Raw genomic sequence first — 12333 nt, 5'->3', positions numbered from 1 at the left:
GCAGTGACCATTACTGGTGATTGTTGTTTGCCATGGCTCTTCCTCTCACTGCGTGACAAAACGTTTTGTCACCGATAGTCGGTTAATGCGAAGACGAGTGTCACGTGAGTGTCATGATATTTTGCATCACCTGTACATTTTGAATGCCATCAGGTGCGTTTCGATGTTGTCTTTGTTGAGCGGTCGGAGGAACTTGATCATCATCTTCCTACTGTCCTACTGAAGTGCCTCTGGATCATCGCCTCTTGGTTCGGATTCCACTGCTACTTGTATTGTTGCTTTAAAACAAAACATTTGAACTGTCAAATTAACTGCGTTGCCAAATATGCCATTATTCACAAGCAAACAATGTCAGTTCGATGACTCTCAGCACTGCCAGCACCGACGAACAGACGTGACAGCTCATATAAGCGACATTAAAATTCATGCCCAAGACGCCATATCTAAAATATGTCAACACTACCGCCATCTACTCATCCGCTAGCGTCGTATCATGAGCAAGGACGTGAACCCACGTCCTTGCCTTGGTTTGCGTCTCACCTCGTCTGACAGATCTGATCGCCCTTTTGAAAGTTCGAATCGCTTGTTTGACAAATCGAATTATGGACAAATGAAATATTCCTGTGGCATGTCAGTTCGTCGGTGTTGCCAGCACACTGAGAAACAAGTTGACGCCTCATGAGTGTGTAGAGTGACCACTGCCGTTGACTTGGTAAAATTTAATAAATTAATAAATTTTGAGATTTCATGTTTAGAAAATGTTATGACCCTGGATTAAGACAATTTGTCTCAGGTAGTTTTATTTTAAAATATACCGGATATGGAGAAATTTATACGATTCCGAAACGGCCCAATAGTCAGGACAAATGTCTAAGTGCTTAATATCTTAAAAACATAACTGTGTAAGGAAGCTCGTCCAAATTTGTATAAGTCTGGGCTAATGACCATTTCTAGAGTAACATTTGAAATAGGCCTATATCCAAAACGTTCGGGTTTTAATACCATTCTATAGCACCGCTTGATAGCTACTAATCGAGTAGGAAAGTTCCGCATTTCATTGATAAACCAGTGACGTAGAAGGGCCGATGATTGAAAATTTTCAAACCAAACATAGGCCCTACTGCTTGAGGCAAGGCCGATTATTTGTTTTGAATTTATTTGCGCTGCGAAAAGGCTTAGCAAAGGGCGTACCATTTCTGTTGACAAACACAATGGATCAAAAAAGGGCTCAGCCATTGAAAGATTCACAAAAAGGCTTATTAATTTAGGAAATAAAATTGTTATCGATTTTCATATGTTTTTGAAAACTTTTCGCATATTTTGGATGTTGTATACTGAGATACAGTTACTATTGTTATTGTGGCCAATATAAATGCCTAAAATACTCCAATTTTTTCATCCATGAGCCCCTCGAAAAGGAATCAGCACTGTCAGAAATGACGTTTTATTTCGATTTAGGTGGCTAACTAAAAAGTAGCCCACGTAAAAATAGCCCAACGAGCGAAATTCGACTGTATATGAATTGAATGGTGGTGGAAAAATCTAAATTAATTTTCTGGTTTGTTCAAATTTTGGACTTAGACCCTTTTCAAATGTTACGCGAGATTTGGCCTAATGGACAGACATTCTCAAAGCGGACCAGAACCTTTGATATAACGAAAAAATTAAATTTCAAGAGTAGGCAGCACGCAACAGGGCTGTGTATATATTGGCTAAATATTATAAATTAATTACTCAGAACTTCCATAAATGGATCTTACAAGCATTTTTGAATTCATATCAGTAAATTAAGCCATATATTTTAGTAAATGGAGTATTTAGGTATTATTCTTAAAATTATAGACGATAAAATCGATACTTCTTTAACTCGATGACCCCTTCAATTCCGAGTTATGAAGAGTTGAATGTATATGGAGTTTCTGATCGATATGTCGAAAATAGGCTCTTATGCCGAAGTAGTTCTCTAACTTTAATCAATAAAGCCACGAATAAATAATTCCGGCATATTATGTTCAAGCCTCAAAAGATTGTGGCCGAGCGGCACGCAATAACCTTTAATTCCGACGCAGGCTTCTTATCCGTCTTCTTCTTCCTCACATTTCAAGCTTATTGCTTATCGCATATTAATCTATGGTGTGCTCTCAACTTAGTGTTCTAGATGCACTTCCACAGTTATTAATTGATAGCTTTCGATGCCTGTTCCATTTTTGCATTAGTATCAATTGTGTTTTTTTTTTAATTTGGAAAATTTATCGGTTTTATACATCATCTGAAAAAGCTTCGTTTTCTGAGCACAACGATACTTTTTTCGATTCTCAAATCAACATTTAAAGCAAAATCATAACTGCACTGTTTGACACTAAATTAACAAACTGACAGCATGCTTCCATACACAGAAATTCAAAACAACCCAAAATTAAGTTCTTTTCACTCATCTCCCATGTTCCGTACAATAAGCCAAATTTGGGTAAACCGGCTCAAAGTAGTTTGCATTTAAGCACGGCAAAAAAAATTACCCATCGCTAAGTTATTTTCAATTTTTTCTACCCAAAATTAAGTTCAATTAACTCAAATTTGGGTATATCGCATATTACTCAATTTTGGCTTCTCGTACGGAACTAGACGGTTGAGTCGAATCTTTCGTTCTATTTTTGACAACAATAGCGAGAGGAAATGAAACGGGCAGAGGTCAATTAACTCAAATTTGAGTTTAAAAAACTCAAGCGGTGGGTAGTTTTGTTTTTCTGTGTACAAAGTCCCACCGAGGGGCGTTAAGATGGTGATTTTTGCTAATGTAATCGCATTTATTTAAAATAGTTCCAGTGTACCAACATTGATGAAATTTTGGATTTCGGTTCCATTTTTAATGCAGATTACGAATATGCATTTATCCTCAATAACCTTAAAGAACCCAATTGTGCGGCAAGAACAATCATACTTTATATGCCCAGGGAAGTCGATAAATGTTCAAACCCGAAAAAGTCGTAGACCGGATCGGGAATCGAACCCAGCCCCCTCCAGTATGGTCTTGCTTTGTAGCTGCGTCTTAACGGGCTGAGCTCAGGAAGGACATTAATTCCATTAATTACAGATTTAATAACTTTAATTATACCATCCTACTTTTCAAGTCCATTAATTGCTGTCGTAATTTCGTAATTAAAATCCGTTAACTACATATTCAGAACCATTAATAAAATTTTAAGTATTTTTAGTTACGTTATTACGTTCATTATTTTCAATACAACTCAACGGGTTGGTCACAGTGTGCCAAAAACACAGTACAGTGAGGCAAAAGAACGTAAGAATTTCATAAAAACCACTTATGAATTTTAGTCACATAAAATTGGTGTGCATTTCAAAGATTTGCTTTATGAAAAATAATGTCGACACAAAATGGAGCAGACTGGAACCGAACCTTGGACGTTTAGATTACGGGTCCTGTTACTGGACCACTCGTCTGCTAACGCTTGGGAAATTTGAATGGCTAATGGCGTAGAAGAGCTACCTCATGTTAGACGAAACATTTTCGTGCTTTTGAAATTCATATGTGTCGTTCATAAGCCGAGCCTTATGAAATTCTCAAGTCTATTTGCCTCAGTGTAGGCCACACCAAGCCACACTCATATGTACTATTTGGCAGCCATGGTTAAACAATATCGGGATCTTAGAAGTTACTGGCAACACTGTATTAGTTATATCTGTGCCTGCGCAGCGCATGTCATTGTTGTTAATAAAAGCAATTGTTGCATGTTGAAACAAAGCCACAAATTTTCGCCTAGGTCCTGTGGAATAGTGTACTTCTGAATGTGAAATGAATCGAAATGGATTCCCCACCAAATGTATCAATCCCAATCAATCAACCACACTTTGTGATCTGAAAAAATTGTGTCCGTTTCACTGCAGCTTTGTGTGGGATAAAAGAAGAGAAACGGCCCTTCACTACTTAGGTGCTCTGTAGTTTCGTGAAAACCGAAAATGGAACATGTAACAAAATTATGAAAGGTTTTGAACGTTAATAACTCAGCTGTCCCTGGACCAATTTCAATAAATTTACCACCAATCGATCAAAAATATTTCTACGCATCGATAACAATGCTCCCGACTGTTGATTTTCAACAAGAAACTATCGAAAAAGTGGTAAATGTTAAGCATTGTTCAAAAGCGTCATGCATATGCTGCTTCCTAAACACAGTCATCAGAGAATCGTTTCTAGACGAAAAATGTCGATGTAGTATTGCTGCTTCCCCAACATTGTCAACAGAGAGTCGTTAGTAGGCGAAACAAGACGAAGTGACCCTCGATTGGCGAGAAAAGGGCCTACAAAGGTTTGTTAACAAAAAAACTTGTATGCCCTTTTCACATGTGGTTCTTGAATTTATTTTCGAAGTGTTCAAAATTTACCAAATTAATGGAAAACAGCCACATCGTTTGCTTGCATTTTAAGTCCGACGCACCGATCCTGGGTATTGAGTGCCCCTCTAGTGCGGCCTTCTCTCATCAGGAGCACCTTTTTCTCCTTAATGTATGTGTGTGTGTGTGAGTGAGTGTGCTTTTGACTTGTTCGCTGACAGGTTTCGTTTCTCAGTTGGCCAGGATTTTCTGTCACATCCAGCAGAGACCACCACCCTCACCTCACCCCAGCCAACTGTGATTAGTCGTGTGCAGAAACTTTCATGTTTTCTAGTTCTGTGCAGCTGCTACTTTCTCTCCCCCTCTCGTTCGGTGGAAAAGTGCTGCGTGTGAGAAAACTATGCGTTGGTTAACGAAGGAATTTTTCTGTTTGAGTTTGACACATGTGGCAAGCTGGTGGTGGTCTTGGTTGACATCCGCCGCACACCAGCAGCCAGCGTCATGATGATGGAACAAAACTTTCAGTTTCAAACGGAGACACGGTCAGGGGGAAATACCGAGTGCTTGAAACCCAGCATGATGCGGAGCTTCGAGGAGAAAGTTTTACGCTATCGATTGCAGTATTTGTTCATACAGCATCATCACAGTGACAGTTCATCCGCAGTTGACACATGGCTAATCTGATAAATGTTTCTCTCTCAGAGTTGTTTCGTTTGTTTTCCTTTTATGTTAGTCTATTAAACAGTGTTTTATTTATTTGTTTTATCATTTTTGTTCCATCATTTAAACTATCCACATTTCGGCGACCACCAGAAAGGGTTTCGTTTTTAACCGTCAAGGTCAGCTTGGAACCTGCCACCGCCGGGTTTAAAAGGACGAGGGATTTAATCAAGAATAATAACCCGCCCAGATGGCACCAAACCCAGCCAACCCGATAATGGCGTTGTTTGTTTAGCCACCCCAAGTAAACCACGACATAACCTCTCCCGTGTGGCTGCTGGCGGTGGTTATTCGCAGTGTTGGAACAAACAACAACGCCATGCAATTTAATCAACATTAATCTAATTTTTTACTCCTCGCTTTTTGTTTTTCTTTTCAAAAACAACTTTGTAGCTACCATGCGAAATGGTACCGACGGAACCATAATCATACCGGACGTGTTGGAGAACGATTCCGGGCTGGTGGCCGGAATAACGATCGGGATCATCACGATCGTTGTCATCGTGTTCTTCTGTGTGAGTATTGCGAGATTCGCACTTGGCAACGGTTTTTTCTTAATTCGTTTTTTTTTTTTCTACCACAGGCCGCCTACCTGATCTACCGGCACCATGTGAACCGAAATTCCACCTCGATGAACTTCGATAATCCGGTCTATCGGAAAACCACCGAGGACCAGTTCAGCCTGGAGAAGAACCTGCCCAGCCGCATGTACCCGAGCACCGTCGGCGAAGAGGTAAGAGCATTGGCCAAGGATTACTCGGTTAGCATAAGATAAGTCAGCCAGCGAACCAGTTAGGATTAGGAAGCGAGCAAAAAACACCCAGTGAAAGCTGCATTAATACCTAAAAACAGAAACTAGCACCGTAGCTTAAGAACGACAGAGGGACGTTTTTACTCCCATAACTGAAACAAAATGCGCTGTGTCACTTTTAACGGCAATCAACAAGGGGATCGTAGTCGGCCAAATCCGGGGAAAAAAATTTAAACTCAGCAACACAGTAAAATCCGGGGCCACAGAGGCCCTAATTAAAAGGAACACTCGCCTACTATGTTTCGAAAAAAAAAAGATTCAAGCAACATGCGTCCCTTGTGTTGAAAGCAAACCACACCGTTGCTGGAGTAAACGGGAGCAGAGTAAATACAAAATCTAATTAAAAACTAAAGCAGTAAAAGAAAAAAACTTTTCCGCGTACCCTCAATTTTTTTTGCCGCGTGAGCACATGTGTTGCTTGATGCAAAGGTTGAAGTAGGCGAGGGAAAACTCACACATGAGGTATGTATAATATTCGGACACACTAAGTAGGCGATGAAAATGTTTGCCTTTTGCGGAAAGGACAAAGAGGAGGGAATTGGAGAAAAGATGAAAAACTGCTTGCACGGTAACCGCAAAATACCCAATAATGACTACAAAGTAAGCATTTTCGAGGGAAACTGGGACTACCCATTAAATGAGTAAAATTTTACCCATTTATGAGTCATTACAACTACAAAAATAAGTAGTATTCATTTTTGAGTAACAAATACTCATAAATGGGTAATATGTTTACTCATTTAATGGGTAGTCCCAGTCTTCCTCGAAAATGATTACTTTGTAGTCATTATTGGGTATTTCGCGGTTACCGTGTGGGGCTTATTCAGGTGACGGCAGCAGTGAACAAGTAGCAGACTCAGTAGTAGGAAAGTTAGTGTAATTAGTTGGGGCTAATCATTCGGAGATGTTCCTCAAGTGCGTGCTACCGACCGACGAATCCGGTGTGGAGGAGAGCAAGCGGCTGACGGCTCCAGCTCCGTCTGACACAACCAAATCCACGCAAATTCATATGGACATATGGTCAAATTATAGCACGCATACTTGCGTAATCCCACTTTAACACTCCGAACACGATGCCTCCGGTAAAATGTGTAACGGCAAATTAGCAATGTTTGAAAAACCACTGCTCAGCAATTTATTGATGGATTGTAAACTCATTGATACCGAATAAATCTTTAAAGTATGAAGTTACAAATGGCGTCAATAGATTTGAAATTTGTCAATAAATGGCTGAGCTAAGATTTTTCAAACATTGCATGTTTGCCGTTGCACATTTTACCGGCGGCATCGTGTTCGGAGTGTTAAAGTTCGAAGATTGTTATCCTCACTTTCGCTCCAATCAACAAGTTGGTTTGTTCACGCTCGTTCAATGTTACCCAAAAGTGAGTAAAAATCTACTCTCTTTCGGTAAAGTGGAACTACTCTAAAGTGAGTAAACCTTTTGAGTAATGCTAGCATTTTTCAAAATCAGAGTTACTTTCACCCAGTTATGGTTCACCACAAAAAAATAGCCTAACTGAGGAAATATTACTTAGTTTTTGTCAAATGGTCCGTTTTTAAAAATGGGTATGCACTTGATTGGTTATTCGATTAATTTTGAAAAATATAATCAATTTAACAAACTATTTTCTTAAAAAATTTAAAGAAAAGACGTACAGTCGATCTACATTTAAAAATTAGGCCTTCAGCTTATGCGGCTTCTCTGACCAGCGTTGCCAGATATACCGATTTATCTGTATTTATACCGATTTCCAAACTAGATACCGATATACAGATAAGGTTCCTCAGAATACCGATTTTTGAGGTTTTATACCGATTTAAACCGATTTTTTTTAAATAATCAAAATGATTATTGCCTGCTCTTGCTCGAATTTCGGAGAAAATTATTGTGAGAGACTTGTATCTTTTTGAATATCTTAATTTGTTTGAGATTTTAAAATTCTAAAATCATCAAAAGACATTTTAAAGTCTTATGGATACTCTTTCGATTAATGTTTCAATATCCTCATCGTTTTAGGCTACTCATGAATCGATAAACAGTCGATGGCTCTTTCTGGTAATTCCACGGGAAATACTTTTTATACATTATTAAATTTCCTGAATTTTCTTCCAACTTTCCCCTGGGATTTTCTTCCACCTTACATCGTAGATTATTTTTCGATTCCTCTCGGAAGCTTATTTCAACTTCCCTTGGAAGCTTCTTCAGCCTTCACTCGAATATTTCTTCCATCTTCTCCCACCAGTTTTTTTTTTTCAAATTTCCCGGAACTTCAGAGATGCTTTCAGATTTTGATTGTGGATCCACACTAGCTGCAGGAACTTTTAAGAAGTTCTGAAACATCAGAAAAGTTCAGAGTTTTGAGTAAGTTTCGATAAATTAAAGAATGTTTCAATAACTTCTGTTAAAATTCTAAAGACCGGAAATTTTAGGAAAGTCCAGCGAACTCCAGTGAACTTAAGGAAACATTATAAATATTTTGGAAACTTCACAAGTCCAAAGAACTTCTGGAAAATTTAATGTTTTTCAGGACAGTTTCATTAGTTTTAGAAGAATTGATAGAACTTTAGAAAGCTCCGAGAACATCTGGACAGATCAATAAATTTTAAGAAAATCGCTGAAATTTTAAAGGAGTTCCGATAAACTCAGACAATTTCCGAAAACTTCAGCAATGTTCCGAGGGGCTCATGCAAATTTAAGAAACGTAAGCACATTGTGAGAACATTTTATGGGAAGTTCCGTGTTTATTAATGGCAGTGTCGATAACTTTTAAAAATTAGAAAAATCGGGAAGATCAGAGAACTTCAATGCTGATGTAACAATAAATTTAAGAAAATGGTGCGCATAAGAAATTTCGCAATCTTCCTATTAACGTAATCAGCCCTATTAACTTAAGGTAAATTACAAGAACTTTTAAGGAATTCCGATAAAATATGGAATATTCCTAAGTACATTTCAGGAATGCTCCCAAAATTTCAGGTGCATTGCGGGGTCTTCAGGGATGTTTTATGACCATTTAGAAAATTTTCTGGATCATTAGAACATCCATTAGAGCTCTTTCTTCCGGAGTTATGTCCTTGTTTCTTTCGACTGTTCCGTAAGCGCTCTGGCTTCCGACTTTCTCCAGATTTTTTTTTCCAACCTACTTTAGTAAGATTCTGCCAGCGTCTACAGGAAGTTTCTTTTCGTCTTCTCCAGGAAGTTCAATTAAACTTTTCCCAGAAATTCCTTCCGTCTAGTTCTGGAATTTTGTACAGTTGTTTTTTGTTTGTTTGTTTGACTTCTATTGGAAGGTTTTTCCGAGCTTCTTCTGGTTGCCCCTGGAAATGGCTACTTCTGGAATTTGCTTCCGATTTCCGAAACTTTTCTGCCTTCCTTTGAATGTTAAATCCGTTTTTTTCTGAAAGTTTCTTTAAATTTTCGCCAGAAGTTTCTCAATTTATGTCTTGGAAGTTCCGCGGATGTTTTTCCGACTTCTCTCAGAACTTTTCTCAAATTTCCTCCAGAAGAGCTTCTTCCTTCTTTCTCTGGATGTTGTTTTCAGCTTCCTCCAGAAACTAATTCAAACATTCCCCGGAGTTTTCTTCCGGAATTTTCCGATCATAGTCCAAAATTTAAAATTTTCGCTTCCAAAAACGGCAAAAATATAAAATTAATTAAAATAGTAAATACCGATAAATACCGATTTTTTAAAACCTTTGATACCGATAAGCTTTAAACCATTCTGGCAACGCTGTCCCTGACTGCAACGACGATGTTGTTCACGGATGTTTTGTACGGGACGAAAACAGAAACATTGCAACGCATTTTGGTGATGAAACTGTTGGCGGTTGCGGCCTGATTGCTGCGGGGTAACCCGAAATAATCCAACGGTCATGACCAACACCAAGGCTTAAGTGTACCCTACACGACAGAATATTTACATCAATATTTTCAACAATATTTAAGGGGGCTCATCAGGGGTTGTCTATAAACTACGTAGTCATGCTAGGGGGAGGGGGGTTGGGAATTATACACGGCCCATACAAATAAAATTCAACCTTCATGAAACTCTGCATAATTGTTTGCTATGGGCAAAGATTCACATTTTTGTTATAATTCGGTCATTTTGAATCTTGTAAAATTTTCCAAACCAGACCTTGAAATTTAAAAAGAAAATAGCATGCAAACGGCATATCTGATTAAAATTACGACAGAGACAAAGTTATAGAGAAAAATAATGTTTTCAAGGTTAAAATATACAAAAAATGTTTTAGTAATTTCAAATAAAATTTTCAAAAAATGTTAAAAAGTTAAATACACTCAAGTTCGGCTGAGTCGTAATTGACACGTTACGTTTGTAACGATTTCTCGATAACGGCACAACCTACCAACTTGGTTCGAATCACATTATCCATTTAAAAAAAATCCCAATTTTTGGTGTAAATACAGACATTTTAAAAATATGTCTATATGGACCAAAGCATGGTCTAATTACGAATGGCATCAAAATCCAATTTTAAAAAATCAAGAAAATCCAAAATCAGGAACGGTCGAAAATCACTGCTGATCTTGAGATCAGCAAAATCACAAACAGAAAATCACGGCTGATTTTATCTTCACTGATCTTGAGAGTAGCAAAATCACACAACAGAATATCAAGGCTGATTTTAACCTTATGCCTTGTTCAGACTGGAGAGTTATAACATGTTATAACGGTTGTCAAATAATTGCAACACAGAGACCACCATCAAGATAGCGCTATAACATGTTATAACTCTGTAGTCTGAACGTACTATTAGCTGATTTTGAGGTAACAAAAAACCAAAATGAAAATCAATAGCTTGGTATAACAGTCAAAGTAAAAAACCGACATCCACTACCATTTTGGAATTCAAGATGGCGGACCAAAATCTAATATGGCGGCCCCGGACAGGGAATATTCATCTAAACGCATGCAATATGGGTATCTACGGAATGGGCTCGATGAGGGGAAGTGGAAAATTGACATCCGCTGCTATTTTGAAATTCATTATGGCGGACCAAAATCCAATATGGCGGCCCCTGGACAGGGAATATGTGCCATATTGGATTTTGGTCCGCCATCTTGGTTTTCAAAATGGCGGCGGATGTCAATTTTCCACTTCCCCTCATCCTTCCCCTCATCGAGCGCATTCCGTAGATACCCATATTGCATGGGTTTAGATGCATATTCCCTGTCCAGGGGCCGCCATATTGGATTTTGGTCCACCATCTTGGATTTGTGGGAGCCATCTTGGGTTGAAATCCACCATTTTAATTTCATCCGGAACGTTGACTTGAATTTCGGAATGCCCCAAACTCTAGAATTTCACATATCTTCTAATCCTATGATTTTCGATGATATATCTTCGTTGATATTGATGCTAGTTGATTTTGAGAATTAATCATTTTGTTCGACCATTTTCCACAGAGATGGCGCTGTTCCGCTGGTAGGAAGTGATAAAAATCCCCATATAGAAATTTAGATAAGCGGGAATAATTCGCTTTCGGTGCATATTCAGGTGAAAAAAGGTGAACGACAACCTAAAGAAATTAATCAGGGACTGTGTAGTTCAGTTTTTCCCGGAAATTATTGTTAAACAAGCTACAATTAATTAAAAATGATTTTTCCCCATACAGTTTTACCTGCTTTACTACCAGTTCTCAGAGAACCAAAAAATTCAAATTTGGGAGAGAGAATTTGCTCTCACGACCTCAATCCCTCAACATGCCAAGTATTTTGTTGATACTCGATTTGTGATTTCCCTTTCACAGATCATAAAATAGAGTATCTGTCACTACAAAACATGTCTGGTACCTCTATGTATGCATTTACTCTAACAATTGAAATCCCTCCTTTTTTACATATTCTGCGTAAAAGATAATTTATGCCTCGCCCCATACATAAAAATCGGCTTGAAATTCTGTGAGGGGTGAGCTATTTTGTGTGCAGAATGTGTAAAAAAGGAGGGACTCAAGGGGTAGGTCACTCCGCACACCAATCTTGGGTCATTTTTTTGTCAGTGTGCCGCAGGTGTGTCGATTGTGCTGGTCATAGAGCAAGCTGCGATTGTTTGTAAAATACCCATCCCGGCAACCCGGTATTTCTGACAACTTGAATGTTTTGGTTGGAAATCGCAAGGATAAATCGGATTGAGGATGACGCGGGAATTGGTGTTTTATGTTCAAAGGATGATAAAAGTCCTGTGTTTAGGGTTTTATAATGCCCTCAAAGGCAGACCAGAAATCTAGCCTATCTCTGTCCATCAGTGGCCGGAAAGAGGTGGAACCGGCGGAAAACATTGTTGGAGACCGACTATAGAGGATAATGAATAGACTTCTGTAGTTTTTTTTTGTGTGGAATGCATAGTTATTTGAATTAAGGGTGCTAATGGGGTCTGAATAACTGCTCTCTTGAACCCACTCTAGAACCTACATTCCGTATTTATATCTA

At 38.5% G+C, this 12333-nt stretch overlaps 1 protein-coding gene across 5 annotated transcripts in view; it reads left to right on the top strand.

The window, feature by feature from the left end:
- The window catches only part of LOC135710128 (low-density lipoprotein receptor-like), an 852116-nt gene that overhangs the window by 813190 nt on the left and 26593 nt on the right, over positions 1 to 12333 (top strand). For all 5 annotated transcript variants that reach the window (XM_065232620.1, XM_065232617.1, XM_065232616.1 and 2 more), the window contains 2 exons: positions 5464 to 5585; positions 5654 to 5803. In XM_065232620.1, coding sequence (XP_065088692.1) covers positions 5464 to 5585; positions 5654 to 5803 — 272 coding nt within the window. The remainder of the gene's footprint in view (positions 1 to 5463; positions 5586 to 5653; positions 5804 to 12333) is intronic.

Source organism: Ochlerotatus camptorhynchus, unplaced genomic scaffold (assembly GCF_037179485.1).
Source record: "Ochlerotatus camptorhynchus isolate MF236.1 unplaced genomic scaffold, CSIRO-AGI_Acam_v1.1 ptg000370l, whole genome shotgun sequence".
Taxonomy (NCBI): domain Eukaryota; kingdom Metazoa; phylum Arthropoda; class Insecta; order Diptera; family Culicidae; genus Ochlerotatus; species Ochlerotatus camptorhynchus.
Note: the sequence above shows the minus strand (reverse complement) of the source record. Positions and strands in the feature narration are given on the sequence as shown.